This window comes from Numida meleagris, chromosome 2 (assembly GCF_002078875.1).
Source record: "Numida meleagris isolate 19003 breed g44 Domestic line chromosome 2, NumMel1.0, whole genome shotgun sequence".
NCBI lineage: Eukaryota > Metazoa > Chordata > Aves > Galliformes > Numididae > Numida > Numida meleagris.
In genome coordinates, this window is record NC_034410.1 from 135,285,697 (window position 1) to 135,309,075 (window position 23,379).

The 23,379-nt window shown below is 38.0% G+C and overlaps 2 protein-coding genes across 4 annotated transcripts in view; one reads left to right on the plus strand and one right to left on the minus strand.

The window, feature by feature from the left end:
• Nucleotides 1-7,364, minus strand: part of MRPL13 (mitochondrial ribosomal protein L13) — a 25,957-nt gene extending 18,593 nt beyond the window's left edge. The window contains exons 1-4 of the mRNA XM_021385904.1: nucleotides 7,257-7,364; nucleotides 7,040-7,163; nucleotides 4,437-4,530; nucleotides 2,364-2,424 (exon numbers count right to left, since the gene is read on the minus strand). Coding sequence (XP_021241579.1) covers nucleotides 2,364-2,424; nucleotides 4,437-4,530; nucleotides 7,040-7,163; nucleotides 7,257-7,283 — 306 coding nt within the window. The 5' untranslated portion in view covers nucleotides 7,284-7,364. The remainder of the gene's footprint in view (nucleotides 1-2,363; nucleotides 2,425-4,436; nucleotides 4,531-7,039; nucleotides 7,164-7,256) is intronic.
• The window catches only part of MTBP (MDM2 binding protein), a 26,498-nt gene continuing 10,483 nt past the window's right edge, over nucleotides 7,365-23,379 (plus strand). The window contains exons 1-16 of one of the 3 annotated variants that reach the window (XM_021385901.1): nucleotides 7,365-7,518; nucleotides 8,332-8,412; nucleotides 9,275-9,348; nucleotides 9,445-9,590; nucleotides 10,052-10,110; nucleotides 10,933-11,077; nucleotides 11,287-11,401; nucleotides 11,954-12,088; nucleotides 12,619-12,713; nucleotides 13,710-13,782; nucleotides 14,972-15,089; nucleotides 17,685-17,858; nucleotides 18,962-19,075; nucleotides 20,174-20,338; nucleotides 20,835-20,928; nucleotides 21,779-21,934. In XM_021385901.1, coding sequence (XP_021241576.1) covers nucleotides 7,395-7,518; nucleotides 8,332-8,412; nucleotides 9,275-9,348; nucleotides 9,445-9,590; nucleotides 10,052-10,110; nucleotides 10,933-11,077; nucleotides 11,287-11,401; nucleotides 11,954-12,088; nucleotides 12,619-12,713; nucleotides 13,710-13,782; nucleotides 14,972-15,089; nucleotides 17,685-17,858; nucleotides 18,962-19,075; nucleotides 20,174-20,338; nucleotides 20,835-20,928; nucleotides 21,779-21,934 — 1,868 coding nt within the window. In that variant the 5' untranslated portion in view covers nucleotides 7,365-7,394. The remainder of the gene's footprint in view (nucleotides 7,519-8,331; nucleotides 8,413-9,274; nucleotides 9,349-9,444; nucleotides 9,591-10,051; nucleotides 10,111-10,932; nucleotides 11,078-11,286; nucleotides 11,402-11,953; nucleotides 12,089-12,618; nucleotides 12,714-13,709; nucleotides 13,783-14,971; nucleotides 15,090-17,684; nucleotides 17,859-18,961; nucleotides 19,076-20,173; nucleotides 20,339-20,834; nucleotides 20,929-21,778; nucleotides 21,935-23,379) is intronic. The other 2 variants (XM_021385902.1, XM_021385903.1) reach the window with 2 other exon arrangements.

A 23,379-nucleotide genomic window follows, 5' to 3' on the forward strand; every position in this document is an offset into this window, starting at 1 on the left:
ATCCTTTTCTTTGGAAGGAGCCTCTTCCAAGAACTTAATGGCTTAATTTCTGTAATGGCACTTTTTCCCCAAAATTGATGTTGACTCATCGAATGAAGCACTACCAGGATACAACAGGACCAAAGGCAGAGAAAAAGCACTGGCCTCTGGGATGAAAACAATGTTTTAAGGAATGAAGACTCTGATTCCATAGAAAGAGGCATTCAGCTTCCTACAACCTAACTAGTTCTACAGGCCCCAAAGCAATCAGACCAAACATAACTTCAAAAAAAAAAAAAGTGAAACAATGTAGTTGATAAAAGTCTCCATAAAATTTAGAGGATGGAAATGATACTTAGCCTGGGCATTGGCCTTCTTCATAACAATCACTTTTCAGTACTGATTTTAATAGCTAGGTCTTCGCCAGGGACAAAGGGTAATGGTTTTAAACTAAAGGAGGGTAGATTTACATTACAAAATAGGAAGAAATTCTTCACTATGAGAATGGTGAAGTGCTGGCACAGCTGCCCAGAGAAGCTGTGGATGCCTCATCCCTGGAGGCGTTCAAAGCCAAGCTGGATGGGGCCCTGGGCAGCCCAGTCTGGTGAGAATTATTCCCGTCCATGGCACAGTGTTGGAACTAGATAGTCTTTTCAGTCCTTTCCAACCCAAACCACCCTATAATTCTAAAAATAAAACAAGTTCAGAAATCATCACCCTAATTTCCATCTTTGTCATATCCCAGTGGATTTTATATCAAAACAGTAAACAAATATTTCTAGCCATAAAATCCTTTGCGATTCAAAACCTAGTAGGTACACATAAAGAATTTATCCTGCTAAATTGCCACCAAATTACCACTCACTACTAACTATAGCAAAAATAACTATCATAGATCTTTGTAAGACAGCCATCCCAACAATTCAACAAAATGAAAGAGTTAACTGCTGAGGGCTCTCCAGAATTTATTTATTTTCTTTTTAAAGAAAGTAAGTTTCCCTTGCTAAGTTAGACCTGAGCCACATCACCATTTGCTGAGCCTCCATCCAACATGTTTTAGTTATTGGCAATGCATTTAATCCAGAGGAATGCTTGCACAGAGATTCATCTAGGAGTCTGGCAAGAAAAGAGGTATTTCAGAACGAATGCCAAAAGATCATTTATAGAACACCCAGTTCTCAGGCCCTAGCAAACAAGTTGTGCTATACTGCCTCCCAGTGCACAGCCTGGTTGAAGCTCAAATGAAAACGGTCGAAGAAATCTATTTTAGACACAGAACTGTGAGTAATTTCCAAAGGAGTTACAACTGTGTTAGAGCATTTAAGTGGTTTTGAAAAATTATTGACAGAAAGCAATACTGAAATGCAGGATTTTATTATTCCACCATTTAAAAAAAAAATACGAAAGAAGATAAATTCTTATGCAGACTTTTTAATTGAGTACTTGTACAATGTTTTGTGCATAAGTCTTGGGATAAGCGAAGATTACTAAAACAAATTTAAAAAAAAAAAAATCAGTGACAAAGCCCAATAATTTTGCAGCAGGCAATTTCTCAAGGAAACAGAAAAAGTATTTTAATGCCTTGCCTATAAGGTGGCCTAAATCAAAGCACCCGAGTCAGAGATAAACGCACAAATCCGTTCATCTCAGTGGACCTCACGTCATAATGTGAAACTATAGGACTTGGAGAACTCAATCCTGCAAAGCTGAGCATTCAAAACCCCAGTAAAAGCAGTAATTTCGTAACTCTAAGGCTACATCCCAAACTGTTCATATCTTGCACATTCCTTTTTAGTTAGTAATAAATAAATCAGCACTACAGTTCAACAAAATTAATAATGGCCAAATACAGACATTTACATTGAACTTGAGCTTCTTTACTAATCGCCTTTTCCAATTCTCTCACAGACCATGAACATACAGCACTGCAGAAAATATCTAAAAAAACCATTTAGCAAAACCCACCATTGAATTTTAATGTGAGGAAGAGGCAGATGTATTTTCTAACATTTTTTAATATAAGCATTATTCTTGATGGCTCTTAAAGTATTAGGTTGCTAAACTCAAGCACTGCTTAAATCAGTCTAATCTGAGTCACTTCGACAATGAGAAAGGTCAGACCTCTGAAACTCAAAGCAAAGGAGCAAAGCAAAAAGCAGTGAGCTTGATTTGCTCATCTGGACAGCATGGAAGAATCATGAAAATGAACAACTTGCAATCTGACCCTAAAACACGCTGTTTACAAAACCACTGTCCAAGCTGAGCTCCAGTCATAACATGTTCATAATGCAGCCTTACACAGGTTAATTACAATCTCTTTTGCTTAGGGGAAATATTAAAATGAAAGCTGATGTACTTTACAAATGAAAGGGAAAAACGCTTACAGCAGTTGGATCCTTCAAATGGAGCTGAGTTGCTGTCACCTGTTTGAAACCACCAGGATAACTAGAAAAAAAGAAAACAAACTCAGTGCTACATGCTTAATCATGCCATTAACACTAACCTCAGTAGCTTACAACCACAGAATCATCTATGTTGCAAAAGGCCTTAAAGATCACCATGTCCAACCACCAACCTGACCAAGTTCCAACACTAAATCACATCCCTTAGTGCCATGTCCACACATTTCTTAAATACTTCCAGGGATAGGGACTCTATTACTTCCCCGGGCAGTCCCTTCCAAGGCCTGACAACCCCCTCTGTGAAGAAACTCTTCCTAATGTCCAGTTTAAATCCTCCTGGTAGAATGTCACTCTTAATATATATATTTTTTAATTGATTGGCAAAGTGAAATAGCGAAAGAACTTTGAACAATGGTGTAAAATTATGTCTTACCATAAGCCCAAGCCACTAAGCAAGAAGTTATTCTCACAAGGCCAGCAACTGTCAGCAGTTTTTTATTAGATACTCTGGTGAGGCTGTGGATACTCCATCCCTGGAGGTGTTCAAGACCAGGTTGGATGGGGCCCTGGGCAGCCTGGGCTAGGACCTGATCTGGAGCTTGGTGGCCCTGCATCTGGCAGGCGTGTTGGAACTTGATGATAGTTTAGATGTTGTGTTGAGACATGGTTTAGTGGGGTTATTGGTGGTAGGTGGATGGTTGGACTGGATGATCTTGTAGGTCTTTTCCAACCTAGCTAATTCTATGATTCTATGATCCTTGGCATCTCTTCCAAGCCAAGCCATTCTATGATTCTATGATACTCAATAGAACAGAATCTTTCTCAGTTTAATTCCATGTGCACTTTTCCATTTACTCACTTCAGTATTAAAAAGTTAGCGTTGCATGAGCAGATAGATGTCTTCTAAAAACTGCTTGTTAAATAAATTAACCTAATGCATTCTGTAACTATGATAAGATATGTAAAATGTGGAAATATTTCAAGATTATCAAGACTTGCAACTAGTCCACCTATTTAAAGTCTTAGTGATACGGCATAGTTGTGCTAATTCACATTTAAGCATGTTCTTTAAGTGGTGTAAGAAATTACACAGACGTCAGGTAAAACTGAGATTCATTTTGATTTAATTACATTATTAGAAATTAGCCTAAGGAAAATGAAAATAAATCCAACATCATTAAAACATGCCAGCTTAGGGAGTTGCACAGGTTTTCGATATTCCTTAAATTCTTAAGAATTTAACAATTCCATTCACTTAGTGAAAAATGTAAATAAGCTTCTTGGTGGGGGGAGAGGGGTGGGAAAGCATTTCCATCAACTTTGACAAGAACTTTTCAGCAATTCAACAAACTTCAAGACTGAAATATCAGAACTAGCAAAATTAGCTTTTCCAACATAATTTATGCATATCCCAACTGGAGTCATTTTAATGCCTGGGGAATAATTATCTACTGTTGTTGCTGTATGAAGAGCAACTGCTCTTATTTGACTAATTGATCCATGCAGTAACAGCTCATTACTTTTTTATCTATAAAGAAGTTATGTCTGACAGAATAATATGTTAAACACCAGTACATCTTCAGAGTACATCTTCATTTCTTACTGCATTTTCCAGTTACGAGGGGCTAAATTTAAATTTCCAATAATCAATCTTCTCAAGATTAAGCATCTTTTTTTTTTTTTTGGTCCAGTGATATAAGAACATATCAAACTTGGTATCTGCTGTTCAGTAGGACAATAAGGCTGAAATCTGTGCATATCTTCAATGTGCAGGGTCAATAGGAAAGTCTTTTATTGCTTAGTAAATAGAGTAGTCCTCAAATTTGCATTCACCTCCACACACAGTAATCTAGATCAAATCTGTTAACTTGCTCCATTGCCATGTCTAAGTCTGATCAATACACTTCAAAAAAAAAAAAAAAAGCACACATCATTTTAAAAGCAGGAATTCCCTTTTGAACAAACCTGCTAAGAAGACTTTACCTAGAAGAAAATGCGACAGAAGTGTACCACTAGCTCACCTGAAGGTCTATAATAAACTAACTTAACACTTACCCAGTATGTGAGGAGTATACTTTCTGCTCCCATTTGTTACCAGAAAAGGCAATATGTCTTGTATTTATTATGACAACATGATCTCCGCAGTCGTCTATAAGGTAATCAGTGGAAAAAATATTTCAAATTGTGTATTACACACGTATAGCACATTCCATAAAACTCATACTAGAAGATCTAAGTTTTTAAATCTCTCCATCCAAACCTACACTTAAATACAAACCTTAATTACTATTTTTCTTAGGAATGTCAGGTTAGAAGGAAGATGAGTAGGTAAAATAACATCAATCTGGAAAATTAAATAGTTGCAGCTACTCACCTACAACCCAGTCATCTGGCTTACAAGCAAGCATACTATTGTATTCATTGCAGTATGTTGTACGTGTGCCTCTATTTCAAAAATACAGTATAAAAACAGTACCAGTGTTTACCAGAGGACTGAACTCTTTCAGTAAGCAAAACAGTTCTACTCAGTGATTACAGCTTAGAGCTCAACGTTAGTGAGATGCAAAGAGGCCTCAATAAGGAGCCAAGCTAAAAGCTAACCGGGATATCTACATCTATCTGAATAATGACTCTAACCTGTTATTTTAAAGTTGATAAAAGTAATGGATGGCTATTTTCTCCTTCAACATTTTCAAATTAACACATCATTATCTACTTGTCTTATGATAGTGTTGCTCCCATCACCTCAAGGACACCTGCTCTTAGTAAGAGGAAAGCAAAAACATTTACCATCTGCACAAACACAGTTAAACTGCATCCTACTTAGAAAAACACTGTATTTGTTACATGCAACAAATGCATTGCACCTCTTCAGATGAAACTAGGCTGTCCATTCCACTCTGTATCACTGGATGTTTATAAACTTCAACAATTTCTATCTCACAATAAAATGCTTCAGCTAGTGCATTCTTTCTCCTCCATTTTAATTATGGATTAAATTGTGTTTGAATGCAGGCATCATCAACTGTTAGCTCACATGACTGACAAGCTACTTGCCAATGTTTTCATTATAAGACGAGTTTTAGCTACTGCTTCCAGCTGTTTGAAGCTAACATTGCAAGGTAGAGTATGACCTGGGCCAGATCTGGCTTTTGGGACATTTCTATCAAGCCTGGTCTTCTTTCAGGATGCACACAACAGCTACCTGAACAGCAAACCCTGCCCGAGTAACAGAAGTGGCTCACTTACACTGGCCCACAATTCAGTACAAAGAACCAGACTGACCAATATCTGAAAAAAACGGTTCACTATTTTTGGTTTCATACTATGAACCTGTTCGCAAAGATAGGATGGAAGGGAAAGTGCAGAAGAATTCAAGAAATCTACATTCAAACCTCATGAACAAGATTACCTCACCTTTCTTAAGGCACATGGTCTAACAGCATCTAAAAATACAATATTTTGGAGAATAAGGAAAAATTATCCCTAAAACAGAAAATAAACGTACATGAAATCAAATTTCTTTCTTTGTCTACTCACAGCTTAGTTCCAGCCATGCCAGTTTTCAGAACAATAATAATGATTTTATGGAAAGGTGACACCAAATTAAAAACAACTACCACCACCACCAATCACAGACGACCAAAACCACACCACATAAAATCTCCACAATGTTCTTCTTAAGAACAGTTATCTCACAGACACTATTGCTTCTTTTTTTTTTTCCCTTTAAAGTAACAACAAGTGTCAAGCACACCAGCCATAAATTCACCCCTGCTTTGCTCTTAGAGAGAATCAGATGTCTCCCACTAGCAGCAATCCATCAGTCTCAGATGTAATGTGTTTGTACTGACGCACGGAACGCTTCAGATCAATTAGTGTAAACCATAAAATGACTTTCCAGGATTTTAAAGCTTCATGAACATAAGACTATCGAGATCTTTCCCACAGGGCAACCAAAACTATTTCTGCTCAGTGTTTGCTTTACTTTCTAACAGCCTTACACACCAGTGACATCTTGTGGATAAAACACATTTTTCACCTGCAGCACTTGGGCATTAAAAATATCTTCAGAAAACTATAAATGCTACATTATTATGAAAATTGGCTCAAGTATAACCTTAGAATGCACATTTGACATTATAAGTAAAGCTTAATGCTTTCTTTATGCTTCAGTCATCTCTAGAAAATTCTGCTAGAGTATTACAGGAAACATCATGCCAACAATATCAGCATTCTGAAAAGGGATAATCTTTTAAATATAATATATATGTTATCTATAAAATGCTTGTCATTAGGAGACAAGTGCTACGGTATTACATGGTGATCAAGATCACAAATGCTACTGAATTTTCTCATAGGCAAAACAAGTTCTTCACCTAATCAAGCTATCTCCCAACAATAATAATGTTTCCTGTCTCAAAACAAGACACGTTCTAGTCCCACGATCTCAGAACGGCTGAGGTTGGCAAGGATGTCTGTGTCCCTCTGCTGAGGCAGGCACACGCAGAGCAGGGGCCCGGGGCCACGTCCAGGCGGCTTCTGCAGATCCCCAGGGAGGAGACCCCGCAGCCTCTGGGCAACCCGCCCCAGTGCCCTGCAAGTGCTCCTGCTGCTCAGGGGGAGCCTCCCGCGTTCCAGCCTACTGCAATACTCACTCAGCGCATGGTAAATAGGCTTATGCCTCCCTTCCAGCCTTCTTACGGTTACAGCCGCTATTTTTCCCGGTGGTTGCATCTTCGCATCTAGGAGGTACCACGCTCTGGCAAAAGTAGCCCATTGCTAAAGAGAAAGAGGCGATGCTTAACACGGGAAAAGAACGCACTATCAAGAGCCAGTCCCGCCGAGGCCCGGAGAGGACGAGGCCGCGCTCACCTGGGCCGCCTTGGTGTAGCTGGCCATGGCCGAGGGGACGGGAAGCGCCGCGGAGCGCCGTGGCCCCGCACCGGGAAGCGGAAGCGCCGCGAGGGGCGGAGCGAGGGCGGCAGCGCGGGCCGTTCGTCCTCGGCGGCCATGGAGCGCTACGTGCTGCTCCTCGGCTGGGGGGCTGCGGCGGGCGGCCCCGAGCACGGAGCCGGCACCGGAGCGGGAATCGCTGCCGGGAGCGGGGCCGAAGGAGGTATCTGTGCACGTTCAGGTATTTATGCGCATGGACGAGAGCCCTTGAGTCTCCTCCAGGCTGGGCAGTCCCAGTTCACAGCCTCACAGGGGAGCTGCTCCTGGTCACTTTGGCCATCCTCTGCTGGACTCTCTGTTATGTCCAGCACTGGCCACCCTCCTCCAGGTGCAGCCTCCCCAGCACTCAGCAGGGGGAAGGATCGCCTCTCTTGACCGGTTGGTGCTGCTTTGCCTAATGCAGCCTGGAATACCTTTGGCTTTCTTTGCTGCAAGGGCATACTGCTGGCTTATGTACAACGTGGTGCCTGCCAGGACCCCCAGGTCTTTTTCTTAGGTTGGATATTAGAAGAAATTTCTTCTTAGAAAGAGCGGTGAGCGATTGGTACAGGCTGCCCAGCGAGGTGGTGGAGTCGCTATCCCTGGAGGTGTTCAGGAATGGTGGAGATGTGGCACTGAGGGACGTGGATTCGTTGGCATGGTGGGGATGGGTTGATGGTTGGACTGCATGATCTCAGTGGTCTTTTCCAGCCATAATGATTCTATGTTTCTGCCAAGCTGCTTTCCAGCTGGGTGAACTCTGGCATGCGCTGAGGCCTGGGACTGCTCTTTGCTTGGCACAGGAACTTCATGAGATTCTTCTCCCGTTTCTCCTTCCTGTGAAACATTCACTAGTTTAGCTAGAACTTCACAAAATTTGTCTTTTTAAACTGTTGCAAATCTGTATTTGACAATTTTTAATTAATTTAATATTAAACGGAACTTCAAGCTGTGTTTGCAGTAAGGCTTAACTTTTGAAATTTGTCAGATTTAAGAGTAACTTTTTTTTTTCCAGCTCTGACTGTTGCAAATGTTTATAAGCACCTGAAAGAAAAATGTAATTCATCTATAAAAGCAGCTACAATGACGTTTCCAGGTAAGTAATGTATAGTAATATAAGGCAGATGATATCAAGGGATTTGTCTAGGAAAAAGTTATGATCTAGGTGAAGCAAGCCAAAAACTAAAGAAAATTGAGTTTTTGCAGTATGCCTAAAACTGTGGGCAGAACTGCTTTTGCTGCTACCATTTTTACAAGAAGGAGAAGAGTTTTGAAAGATTTGACAGATTTAAATCCACCTTAAGAGCAACAAGGAATAGAAAAGGACTTCTTTCTCTTTACGCCCTGTAACAGGTTGCCCAGAGAGGCTGTAGATGCCCAATCCCTGGAGGCATTTGGGGCCGGGCTGGATGTGGCTCTGGGCAGCCTGGTCTAGTGGTTGGCAACCCTGCAGACAGCACGGGGGTTGAAACTTGATGATCTTTGAGGTCCTTTTCAACCCAGGCCGTTCTATCATTCTCATACTAGTGGGCAGCTTGATATTGCCCTGCCTACAATTCTCATTACTCTTGTGATGTCTTCTAATTTTTTTCAGTGGGAGCAATGTTTGGATTAATGTTGGATTAATTCACTGTATGAACCGCATTAACTATATTTATTAAAGTTGTGATTTGGTTCGGGTATGATAAAGCTTCTGTAAATGGAGGGCAGTACTGCCCAGAACAGAGAAGAGGTCAAAAACTTTATTAGTTATTATTAATTGAAGGAACATTACTACTTAGACACTTGGTTTTGCTTTAATATGTTCTGACCTTAAACGCGATGCCAAAGGAAAGTAGAGCTTAAGCCACTTTGGCACACTGAATGACTTATGTAGGGTCTTTTAGCAGAAAGACCTCATTATAATAGGAAGAAGAGGTTGTAGTGGATTGTTTTAAATAATTGTTTTCTCTTTTCAGCGTGTTCAGTGGCTGGAATTCCAGGCATAAGGAAATGGTACTTTGCGAGTCATGTTATATGTGGTTATTATCAAGTAGGTAATTTTTTTATAATGTTAAGTTCCCCAACTCTCTACCTGTCTCTAGTGTAAGTTGAAACTGTGGTACTCAGAGTTCTTCTTCCTTTTAAGTTCTGCAGTTCTGACTGGGAGGAAATAAATTCTGAGACACAGAAAAATGAAGACTCTCTCCAAACAAGTATTGACAAGTGTCTGGGAGCCATACCGAATTTTGAGGAAGATGACAATAACAGTAGGGAGTCACTGTCTATGGCTGAGTATGCATATTATTATCTTTACTGAAGTATAGTGATCTTACATATAACAGTAATAACCCCAAGGAATCAAGAAAATTCAACAAGTTATTACCAAAGCTATAGTTCACTAGGAACAGTCCCCTCCTACAACCAGAAGTACTACTTCAACATTTCTTTAGTTGCCTTTTTTACCTATGGATGATTTTTGTAGAATAACAGCAATTTCCTAACAGCCGACGGTTACATGTCTCTTGCTAAGAGAAAGCAATCTGAAATACTATTTCCAGTTTCACTGCAGATTGTTTTGAGTTTACTTTTGCCTCAGAAAAAGGGGAAATAAGTGTAACTCATGGCCTAGGCATTATGCTTGCGTAGAATTTTAGAGACATGAATACTACTCAATGTAAATATGTTAGTGCTCGTAACTTTTTGTTTCTAATTGATTATATTTAGTTTCCAACCATGTTGCTCTTCATTTTCAGTGTTTATGATGAAGCTGCAGAAAGTCTGCATCAGTTAGCTGACAAACTGCCTGCCCCAGGTAAGCTCTCTTAAAAGAGCAATCTTTGAGTTTGTTAGTTGAATTAACTTGCGAGTCTTGCAGACAGTTTAAGGAAAATGACTGCAAGTGATTGGTCTTGCACATCAGCCTAGGGAGTAGTTTGCTGGGCTGTGTTTCAGTAGAGATTAAGGTGCTTATTTATGTAAGTGTTTTTTCTCCATATGAAAGGGCACTGAAATAGAAATAGACCATAGGCATTACAAAACTCGACTTGCGACCATGGGACGTTCTTTTGTTAAAATAAAATTGAAGGTGTTGACATATCAGGCTTACAACTGATTTACCAGCTGGCTGATTGTGCGTGTGACACAACAAGCTGTGAGGAGCATAGATGCGAGCTGCTGGATTCAAATTTTACAAAGTGGAGATGCATACAACCTTTCATGTTAGGATACTCTAGTGTAGCAGTAGTTGAGTTGGAATAGTAAAGAAATGGAATGCAGAAAGAATGAGAAATAAGCATTGTAGAGATGTTGAAAGAAGGTCAACGTAGTGCAATTGTACTGGAGACAGGGATAGAAGAGTCTAAACTGTACAGCATCCAGGGAGACAGGAGAAATAGGAAACTGCTGAGTGGGTGGATGGCAAAATATTTAACTTGAGATTGTGATAGTCAAAGAGGAGCAGGGAGAGATGAGCTAAAATGTATGAGAAGTATTTTAACTCTTGCTGAAATTATTTATGGTTGATCATTAAGCCCATATCAGCTTGGTCAGTGATAATCAGTACTTTTCTATCTTTAAATGACTGAATGATTTACTGAATGGTGGTACTTGGAGTTATATATAACTGTTTTTACAGGAAGAGCAATGGTGGATGTAATACTACAGGCTGTTGAACGAGAAGCACCCAAGTTAAAAGACTGCTTGCCTGCAATTGGTGCCCTGAAACACCTGAGAGAATGGCACTCTGCACAAATCACCATCGCAACAAATGACTCTAAAGGGTATGCTCTTCATTTTAGGTGTACTCCAGCTGCTGGCAGCCACCCTACAGCTTGCCATTGCAAGTATCTTTTGTTGTCTGACAAAGTTCTTTGCTGCAATATTCATCAGCCGCTTAATTTACAGAGCCTGAACTAGGATTCAATCACATTTAGTGTTAATGTGTAATTGTAAATTCAGAAAGGTTAATTCTTCCTTGTTTTTACAATAGGTGGCAAAAGATTGCAAACTACCTATCGGCAGACTTTGTATCTTCAGATAATGTCATGGATGTCATCGATTTAAAAGAGCTCTGGAGGGGAAAGATTCAGATATGGGAAAGAAAGGTAAAATAGCTTCAGTCTTTGTTATTATTTTTAAAGCATCTGTGCACATCATGTAAAGCATGTGTAGTTCTATGCTTGAAGCCAAATTTGGTTTTAAAAACATAATTCCAAGAGATAATGTTTTTTAATATTTGGTGCAGTCTGTCTTGAGGGTGGTGGGAACTACTTGTTTTTTTTAGCTTGATAAAAAGCTGAACAAGACGAAGGCGTTTGGATGTGAATTTGAGAAACTGAGTCGCCCTCCTCTGAAATACTTGCCTTAGAACTTCTTGTTCAAAATGAGATTGCTCTGTATCTGCCACAAATCATGACCATGTAGCTATGTAAGTCATTTGTTGCAAGAACGCATCGAGTGTATCTGCAGAGACTAAAAGATCTGTGATGGAAGATTTCCATTTATGTTTTCAGTATTAAGGTTTGGGGTTTAGTAGTTGGTTACCTAAATCCAGTGTTTTTACCTAAACTCACGGATATGACGAAGAGAAATCTAATAGTAAATGTTTAAAATAAAATTCAGCCAGTTTACATCTATTATTACTGTCTCTTTTTCAGTTTGGATCCGAAGTTAGGTTTCCAGAATTTTGTATGAAGAGCATTTCAGCAAAGCCATTCAGCACTTCATTTTTAAATTCTTGCTTTGCTGACAAAGGAGAGCAACAGTGTACGAATTCTAATGGTATGCCAGAGGTAGGTTGTATTCTTGGTGTTTCTTTGAGCCAACAGAATTCATCTGATTTGCCTTCTTGAGAAAATTGGTGACTGGGGAAACTTTAGTCAGAATTGAAATCCAAACGCGAAAATAAGGATTGCATAACAGTGAGGAATACTTTTATAGTTCATGTCTGAGCAGAAAATGGGTCCTTAATATTTTGTGTTTGCTTTTAAGTATGTGATACCAAAATTACTTTAAAGTAGAAGTTGAAACGTAGTCCAATCTCAGTACTTAATTTATTTTTGAGTTCTGTATTTATTTAACTTTTTGAGGCATATGGTTGGCATTCTGGGAAGTGAGTCTTATTAAACAGCACTAAATACCTTCCTTGTTTTTCTATAATTGTGTTTAATATGATACTGTGAACTATTTTTCTCTTTTTATTCTTTTCTACTTTTTTCAGGTGAACCTGTAAGGCAAATGCCTCCAGCAAAACACTTGGAAAAACTTTGCTGAGATCATGTTATACATGGTGTTACGTATTCTCTATTTGATCTCTTTTCAGGCTTTTCATTACTATGGTCCTGCATTAGAGTTTTTACGGATGGTTGTCCTCTCTGAACTTCCCCCTTTTTTTATATCAGATCTGGAATTTGAGCTGTATCCTTTTCTTAAGGATCTAAACTGCTGATGAGAATGGTTTATAGCAGAAAGAAAACAGTTGGGAGCTAAGTATGGCTACAGTATCTGAGGAGTAGCAAGGACTCAGTCCATACCAGCATGCTGAAATAGTCACTTAGTGTATCTTCACTACTGGGTTTTTTCATGTGTTGAAATTTGAAATGCAATAACAATAACTAGCTTATTTTTACGTTATTGCACATACATTTTGGCTACTTGTGGATGTATGTGAGGAAGAATAGAGAAGTATTTATTGATTTCCAGGCTGGATGGGGCTTTGAGTACTCTGGTCTAGAGGGAGATATCCCTGCCTGTAGCAAAGGGATTGGAACTAGATGATATTCAAGGTTCCTTCCAACCCAAGCCATTCTATGACTGTGATTCTATGTGTAAATGTAATAAATATGTGCACGTTCATTGCCATGCAGTATTTGTTGCTGTGTAAGTGCAGAGTTTAAAAAACCCAAGCCTTACTCATTGATTTATGTAGTGTCCTTCTAAGTTTAAAACATTTTTTCTGTAAAATGTGTTTTTATTGTGTAGATGCAGAATCTGTGACAAGGTATGGCAGAGGAATTTTGTTTTGAGTTGCATATGCTGCAGAGATTTCAGGGTGTATTCATGTTAATTTAAATCTATAATGCCAAGACTAGTTCTAAACTACATAAAAGTGGCTTAGGATGTGTGGCTGCCAGGATACAGGCTAGGTAGCTTAGGCATGCCAAGATTTTGAATAAATGATTATCTGTTGATGACTGCCTATGTTAAATACATCCTTTGTGTATTTCATCATCTAACATTTCTAACTGTACCGCTTTGCCTGAAAAGATGAGTTTTAATATATTTTGTGATACTGGAATATCATATATTAGACTCTCGCAGTCCTTACTTGAAATACAACGGTAACGTGATTTATAGAATACAGCTGAATGCCCTTCTTTGTGAAGATGGGGTTCCTTAAACTGTTCTGTTCAGGAGCCTGGCAAGAAAGGGTAGCAAGGAGATGTCTGTGCTGCTTTTAGATCAGATTTCTTCTCTCTCTGGGAAGGTAAGGCTTCCTTTCATGTAAGTTTAGCAGGAAAATGAAGACAGAATATATTACTTTTCTGTCTTTCATGAACAATATATAATAGCTAGTCTCTGAGTAGGCTCCTTCAAAATATAATCCTAGGACAATTCAGGATCTGACAGTCTGTAAGTCCACTGAATGTTTTTCTCTTTACCTTAGCTGAATTTCATTTTTCTAAGATATTTTGTTACTTTTAATCGTATTGTAACAGATGTTTCCAGATTATCACAATTCAATTGCTTTTTAGCAAAAGGCAAGTCTATATGCAGCTTATGAAATGCATCTAGCTTTTCTGAAATGTAAGATACCGTATTTTGCAAGTGTGTATTCTGTATTTCCATTTTGATTTTGGATAAAAACAGTTCTTGAAACATTTATTATAGTGGATATTATCCTGGATATTATAGTATGTCTATTTATAGCAACAGTATTAGTTCAAAGGTGTTTTTCGTGGATGCTTAAAGCAGTGTAGGTTTGATGAAGAAAGTTTTATACTGTTTACAGAATAAAGCTGTGCCAATCAAAACAACTTGCAATGTGAAAATACACATGATAGATGTGTTATAACTAAGTTCTGTTCCTTAATTACTGTTGAGTTGGTATTCTGTTACCCAGCAGTATGTTTCATCTTCAGTTGGTTACCTATGTTTTCAGTAACTTTTTTTCTCACCTGTCACTTTACTCTGCGTTCTGCTCTGCAAAAGAAATAAGTTATTTTTCTAACCCTATGCCAGAAATATCTTATTAAGTAGTTTCATCTGATTATTTGTAAAGGGTAACGTGAAGGAAGGAAAAACATACAGTTTTCAAGTTAATGCAGGGTAGCTGGTTCCAACCATTTCTTAGAGTCCTCTTTTCATTCTAGATTTTTCTTAACAGAATTGTTTTTAGCGAGATTATTGAAAGACTTGGGAATACCTATTTTATGTATGAAATTGGAAATTCAGTAGTTGGTTATCTCAACTGGAGCAAAAACTAGCACAGTTTTTACTACTTGTGTGTTAAATGATGTTCTGTCTCAATTAATGTGAAGGAAAGAGGTGTTGAGTAAATGTGCTTGCCTTTTAATTGAAGCACATTTGAAACGATGCCAAACTGGTAGCTCAAAAATGAAATGTAAAATAGGTTTCAGTAATATTGTTTGTGTTATATTTGCTTTATTATTTAGGTGGGAGCTTTAGTTTCATTACCGTGCAATGTAAGCAGTATAGCGATCCCACCCCCTGCCCAACTGAGTACAAAGAAATGGAAGGAATATATGGCTAGGAAACCAAAGCTCATTACTGGTGAGTAAAACAAAGATGACTACGGGTATATTTTGATGTGGTTATATGTGTTTAATATTATGTGTTCTATAAAGATGGGTTGCCCTTTTTTCTCCAGTGAAGTTAGGTCAGTGATTGTAGTCTTTTCACAAAAGGTTTTGGTGCATGTGAGTTCACCCACGCAGGCCAGTTGCAGAAGAAAATTGAAAATAACATCATGGTGAGCTATAGGGAAACAATGCATCTCCTTTAAATCATCTCTGTGTCCTGTCCATCAGCTAAGATCCAACTTCCACACATCTTTCTAAAATGATTGTAGAACCTGTGGGCAAAGATGTTTGCTTCTACACGTGAGAAATCAATGTGCTTCATTTAGGTGCCTCTGTCTTCATTTCCAGTGGTTCTTCAGTGCAATTGCATTTAATTTCAACCTCTTCCAGGGAAAATACAGAACATCAGGAAATGCGGGATGCCTTTGTTCACTTGTGAGCCAATGTGTTTACCCTTGTGCTTGAGAAGAGACTGCTTCTAATTTGTTGGGGTATAATAATGGTAGGTGACTAATTCTAAGCTAATGCTTAGAATTCTCTCACAGAAAGTGAGAGGAGAGAATTGATGCAGTTCAAGATTGGATGGAGTTTCTTAATCATAGAGTGTTTTAGGTGAGAATATATTGCATGCTGCTCAGCAAGTGATGTTACCGTACACGTAGTAACTGTGGGGTTCACAAGGAGTGAAAATGTCAGACTAAAAGGAGCTTGGTAGTTGCCTAGTGGTCAAAGTAAAACTTATCTAGAGCAGGCTAAGATATAGCATTCTGCCTTCTGATGTGATTTTTGTGGCCTTCTAGTACATGATTCGTACATGTTCCAAGCAGCTGTGACTTCTGTTGCCAACAGAGGGTAGGTATCTTTTGCAACGAATAAAGAGATGAGGATGGCTAGCAAAGGCTGACATTCTTGGAGATATTGGGATAGGCAACAAATTAAGAGGAATTAGGATAACCTGAATAACAAAGCAAGAAATTTAACTCTGTGTGCTGGCAGTTTATAAACTCAGAGCGATCCCTTCATGTTTTGAAGTGATAGAGAGGATATGATTTTAGAGGTGATTACAACAATACCAGTTAACACTGCTGGAGTGAGACCACAGATTGAGTCAAATGAGTGCAGGATCCTTGATGTCTGCAAGAGCTCCTTTGGCTTATGCTCTGGGGAAGGGGTTTTGTTCAAGTATTGACTACAATGTGATTAGTAATAAACAATGGATTTTTAAGCCTCTTGAGCATAATTTAGAGTAGGATGAGAAACAAGTCACTGAAACTTACTTGCTTGTTTTAGTTGAAAACTCTTTTAGTGACTGCCAATAATATGAATGTAATAAGAATTAGCAAACGATAATCTCTCCAATCTATGGGAGCGTGTAATCCTTTGTGTTGATAGTTCTCATATACTAATTAAGATAAAAATGAGAAATAATGAATTGTCCCTTAAGGAATCAGCTGTTGAGATGCCATGATAAACTGGAAAGGGAAAGTGTTTCAAATGGCCAGGGGAGTGGGAAGCAAGACAGTAGTAAAAATGTTTTTTTGCTTTCCTTCTCTTCTTCTTTTAATTTCTTGTACATTTGGGTAGTAGGACTTCCCCGCTCTTCCCTTCCTCCTCCAAGTTAGACAGTGGAATATTTGATGTTTGTTACTAACAAAATATATAATACAAATGAACTTCAACCTTTTCTCGAGTTCTTATTGAGACAGGACTGCAAATATCTTGTCGTGATAAGATGATATCTTATGTCAAATATCTTAGGTCATGATTTGACCTTTAAAACTTATTATATCAAAAAGGATTCATTCTCTTAATTTGTACATCTACTAGTGTGCTATTAAATTTTTTTGCATTAAAAAGATGGTGAAAATGTCCTTTTAATGTTAATATCTAATCCAATACTAATGTATTATGAAAAATATATACTGTATGCCTGTGTTTATGCATCAGTGTAAAGCAGTGAGTAACTCTCATGAATGAAAACCTACTTTCTTGGGAAGAGAGCGTACAGTATTTGACAGATGTGTGTTATTCCAGTGAACACTTACCATTGTGTCAACCAACATAGGCAAAAAGGCCTAATCATTCTTTAATTCCATAGTTTCCTAATCACTGCATAGGCACTTTTACATACCCTATTCTAATCATTTCATATTTGACTCACTATTTGCTCAACACTGCATTGTTTCATGGTAGAAATGTGTCTTTGGTGAGAGACTTTCCTTTTAATAAGCTCTGTTAAAGAACTTACTTTGGTGATTAGAGTTGCCAGGCATACTTTATAGCCTGCATCACAAAGCTGCCCCACACTTAAGTTCCATGCAGGTAATGTGCTAGCTTTAAGCCAGCAGGTTAGTCTAACTCATCTTTGCTTTTGTAGCTCATTTATTTTGCATGCTCTTCAGTTTGTTTGTTTTTTAAAGGATAAATATCAGTAGTTACTGTGTCTCTTAAAAAGATGTGAGATTTCTCACAACAAAAAGAGCAGATAAAACAATTTTGATTATAGCTTATTTCAAACCGTGTGAACACTCTGAGGAAGACATCTTGTGTCTTGATATTTTTTAAGTTCCAGAAATTGAACTGAAAGGAGAATCTTGCCGATATTATTTCTTGCTACAAGGCAATGGTTCAGGAGGATGTAAAGCAACTTTGATTCATTCTGCTACCCAAATCAACGGTATGGCCACTCTTGCTGCTGTAAATAGTAAGCTGAAGACAAATGCAGAAGAAACACAGTCAAGTAAGATTGATTTATTTGTTTGTATCTTACGTTGGGCAACAAATGCTACTAAACTGCATCTGCTCCACTGATCAATTCCAGTCTGTCTTAAAGGGAAGAAAACAAGAAACATTACACACTTGGATGAATATGTCTGTATTCTTTCAGTTTTTTTTCAAAATGATTAAGGAAAGGATCTAGTTTATTCACACAACATACTATTACTATATTTTGAAAATCAACTTCTTGAAGTTGTAGTCAGTCATTTCTCATAACTTTCAGTAGCTGTAGCAATGCAAATGGGCAAGTCAAGGTAAAGTGAATGCAAATTAAATATACAAAAACTTTAAGAAGTGTGCATTGTTGGTGTAAAGGCTGATGCCTAAAATCCATTTGGTTGTTGCTGACAAGCCTATTTCGCTCATTTAAAATAAAAACCACAAGGCGGGGAGACAAGTTGACTGAACACAGTCGTGAAACTCAATTGGCAGAAGACCGTATTAACACAGAATGGTTAGGATATGAGCTAGGAGGTGATCAGCTATCTATTCACTAGATAAAAGCATGTATCAGATGTCTTGGAATAGCTGTCCTGTTACAGCTACAAGATAACTATATGAATTCATCTGTTTGCTCTCAATAACCAACGAAGAAAAGAGCACAATGACCTGCATCCTTTTATTTCCTTCTTATCCAAATAAATCTGTGTGGGATATGACTGACTGCTTACCATTTATCCTAATTAAAATCCCATTAGTGGGGTGTCAGAAAACTGAAAGTCCTTGACCATGTGTTGGGAGAAAACTTTTCTTCCCTCATATCAAACTAATGATCTTTTTACGTTCTTTAAATGGGAGTCATACTATCTGCATTATCGTTACATTGGTTTCATATAGAAGGGCAGAACTATTGGCCAGTCACCTGTTCCAGGTTATCCCCTTAGTGTGTTAAAAGTTTCCTACCTTTTCTTCACTCATATTTGATAGCCTAGTTGTTTCCCTTGGACGTGAAATTTGTACATCTGGTGTGTTTGTGTCATCTTGAAATCCCTGTATAAGAAGTAATGACCCACTGTCTCCAAAGAAGATAGATTCTCAATAATGGCTTTCTGCTCATCTGCATAGGCTTTTGTATTGATGGCTTTATCGAGTCTTTGCCGCAGTTTTGTGAGAAGCAGATTGTACAGAGAGAAAAGAAACTGTCACATCTCCAAGCATCTGCCTTGAAGGAGTATCTCAGTAAGTAATGGAGAAAGCACTTGAAGTTCTCAAACTAGTATTTACAAACTTCTTCTTTCAAACTGAGCGTGACAGCTCACCTTACAAAACTGAGGGGAGCTGGCCAGTTTGTGAAGGAAAAAAATGAAGCTGTGAAGAAACTTTCTTTGATATATCCATGATTATATTTCAGGTAATGACTTTTAAATACTGAGGAAAAGAGAATGCTGAACTTCAATTTGGTGGGTCTTTGTTCCATAAATTCTTGGAAAGTTTGAGCGTATTTACCACAGAAAAATTCTGAAACTAGATTTTTCTGTGCTTGGTTTTGTTTTTTTATTTTTTTTCCCTACCAGAAGTTACTGTGTATTTTGTTCTTGTTGCTGTTGTTTTATTCTTTCTTGCAAAAGTCGTAAGCAGCAGAGGAGAAGAAAGTGACAGGGATTTGTTTTTCTTGTGAATGATGTATTGTGATAAACCTGACTGAAAGGCCATCCTCTGTAGATTTTCATGACTTTGCAGAGAAATAGAACACTTGACTGGCCTGATTTTTACCATCTAAATCCATTGCTCAAAGAGACTCAATTAAAACAAAAGAAATACTTCAGAGAGACTGGCTAGATTGAAAAATGACATTATTTGTGTTAGTATTAACATAATATCAGCTTAACAACTTTTTTGCTCATTATCTTCTCCATGTTGTGCTCCTCATCCCTATTAATTTTTGGATTGCTTTGTACTTTAACCCCAAGCATGGGGTTGCCTTAGAGGTTGTGTTTTAGTGAGTCACCCATTTCCATTAGGATGAAGACAAAATAGGAGCTAATAGAATTTTCTACTCATCCTAAATCATATCAGAATCACTGACTCTTGGTATTCTGTCAGAAGAGCCTGGAGAGGGCAATTAGTTATATTGGAGCCATGCTCCTGCAATGGCAGTACAAATGGCAACGATGGGTGTGTCCTGTAGGAAGGCTGGAGATTTTCCTCTTTAAGATTGGCAAGTCCAAACCTCTGAGGCGTTCAGACTTGGATATGCTCAGAAATATATGTTTACAGAAATTAAGATGTTTCTTAATTCTTTTTTTCTTTTCTTTGTTTTTTTTTTTTTTTTAATAGAGAGAAAGGAATTGACTGAGCAGCCTCCGGTTATTTCTACTGATGAGCTCAAAAGCTTATTAGAACTTACAAGGGAATGCTTTTTGGACCTGTGCAATATTAATCTTGCTGAACCTGTTCCGCAGAGGGCTGCCAATAAAACTAGTTCATGTACAGTGGCTTCTGGTAAGTATCTTTATTTAAAAAGATCTCTATTGATGTGCTTCCACAGCCTTGCTGGGCAACGTGTTCCAGTGTCTCACCCCTGTCATAGTAAAGAATTTCTTCCAGATATCTCATCTAAATGTACCCTCTTCCAGTTTAAAACCATTTCCCCTCATCCTGTCACTACCTGCCCTTACTAAAAGTCCCTCTCCAGCTTTCCTGTAGGCTCTCTTCAGGTACTGGAAGGCTGCTATAAGGTCTACAGTTGCTCTGTGTCCCGTTTTGTTGAGTTAGGTCCCATGAAGTTCATGTGTAGTCCTGTGAAGTTCATGTGCATATATATAGGATCGTAGTTGGCAACAAGGCTGCTGGACAGAAAAAACAGTCTTGAGAACCACGAGTCAAATATTTCCATGGTTGCTTGTATAAATTCTCTTGCATTTGGAAACAAATTACATCCTTCTTCTTATGAGCAAGCTGTAATGGTTTTGCTTTCTTGGTGTTTTTTGTCTTGCAGAGTCTGATCTAATGGAGCCAAATCCACTGGAATGGCCAGAAAGACATGTTCTTCAGAATTTGGAAAAGTTTGAAAAAATCAAGCAAAAAATGAGGTAAAGGTTAAATACTGAAGGCTTTCTCTGTAGTGGACATTGAACATCAGTCTAGAGGAACCGTATGCGTTCACAGCCGTTTTGTAAACTGTTTTCAAATACATTGATAATTTTTTAGAAAAAGCTTTGTTTAAGACCGAAACTAGGTTTCTATTACACTGTCAATTTTCAACGTTGTTTTGGGGTAACTTCTTAATATTTAGAGTAGTATTGGTTTTGATTTATTTTTTTTTAATTAACAAAACACACCTAAAAGATAGCGTAAAGTAACGTAGTTCGGAAGTTAAGTTACCAATACAATGCTCGTAGACTTCAACAATACTGGAAAAACATTCAGAAGCTTTTTTTTTTTTCTCCCAGCATACCCATACTTGGAGTTCAGCATTAGATCTCTGCTTTCTCTTATTTTATTTATTGTTGTTATTATTAAGCTTTGGCTTTTGTTTCTCAAATACATGTATACAGTTCTTTCTTCTAGCTAGCTTGTCTTACGCTTACCCTGAGTTAGTGTAAAACGTGTTGCTTAGTAGTAGAAAAGAGAAAGTTTTGCAATACTTGATTGAGGACATCAAAAATAAAGTGGAGAATTGTATGCAGCAGTGTCTTTATGATTCCTGTGCTGCATATTGTATGTCTCTTTTTTCATGGGAATTATTTTTTTATCTTAGAGGTCCAGAAATGGAAAAAGGGGATGGATAATATACTTCTCATATTGTATTTCATAACTAAGTTATAAAATCTGGATTTAATTGCTCCAGACAAGGAATTTTTTTTTTTTACTAGAACAAAATAACTTCACTAAAAAAAATATTAGGTGAGGTTTTTTATTATTATTTCATTTTTCCCCTAGAGCTTCTATGTTTTCACATTCATCTGAGCAATTGCTTGGATATAAAGATAGCCAGCGGGAGTCACTGACGTTGCTCGATGCTAAGGAATTACTGAAATTCTTCACACCAGAAGGGCTGCCAGTTGGTGATCTTCAGCCACTGCATATTCCCAAACGGTAGGATATCAGCACATTAAAATCACTGCAGACCATACTCAGAATTGATGTAGAGGAATGTGTGTAATAACTAAGTGATAAAATGTGAGTAAAAATGAGGTGGTAGAATCAGAGTTTCAAGTTGGTAACTTGTATATCCTTGTATCACATGCCTACAAGTGCAATCAACGGTTATAATCAGCAAGGCTGACCATTTCTTTGAGTCTGAAATGGCTGAGGTAATGATGATGTTTGTAGTATGCGTTTAAATAATGGAATAAGTGCTAGATGTGCAAAAGTATGCCACTAGACTTTTGCTGTCCTCCAAACTACTGCCACTATACATTCCCAGTTCCCAAGCTAGTATTTCTAGCATAGCAGGAGTTACTCTGGCAGAACTTCAGTTTCATGGGTGTGATTTCTTTCATTCAGCGAAGGGGAGATAATGTAGGGAGAATACTCATAAAAATGTAAAAAGGACAATAGCTGAATCTATTTATTTGTGTCTCTTGATATGCTGACCCAGCATTCCTATCAATATTCTTAACTGGTAAAGTTAAGAATACTTTGCAAGTATTACTTTCCTACTTTGCAAGAATTCATTCTTAGTGTGACTGCTGGTAAGTATTAGTGCAGTAACCACTCCCATGTCAGCAGCAAGATTAATGTAAGGAGTTAATGGAGTAATTTTCAGGGTCTAACCATCTGTTAGACTAAGGCCAGCCTGTACAACAGAGTCAGAAGGTGTCTGTAGTATCAGAGCCTCTAGCATTTATGCAGTGAATCAAAAACTGCTAAATAAGCAAGAATATCTTATCAGACACTGCAGTTACATTTGTTGACCTTTTTAATGTTGAATAAGAGTATGTATAATGGAATCATCGGGTACTGCCCTAGATACATTTTTGAACTTCATTATGTGTAATAAATTAGGAGGGCTTGTGAGAGGGGAAGGTTACAACCTGCTTCAGAGGGCCTGCTTTAGCAGGAGGGATGGACTAGATATCTCCAGAGATCCCTTCCGACCCCTAAGACTGTGGATTTAGGAAACATCTGTGAAATATTTACTGGAGTTCTGAAACTTAAAGATGTTCTAAGCAGATAACTCAAGCAAGGTCGAAGATGCAGTGTGAAGACTGAGTCTTCCACAGAGTTTTTGGTTAATGCGTGCAGATGACTTAGGATTTTGGCTATATTATAAAATATTTTCATTCCGTATGATTGTGTGGGAAAGAAGGTAATAGTTCTTTTTACTACAAAGGTTTGTTCTAAATCCCTACTACTCAGGTGCCCTGTTGTGAAATGTGATAATCGCCTGGATTTATTAAAAAATTATTTGGAGCAGTGACCTCTAAACTGGTAAAAACATCTAAGAGGTTCTGTAATAATAATCATAGCTTAATAGATTGTAGTTAGTTGGGCTTAAATTCTTACTTCAATGAAGATTTAATTTCCCACTGATGGTC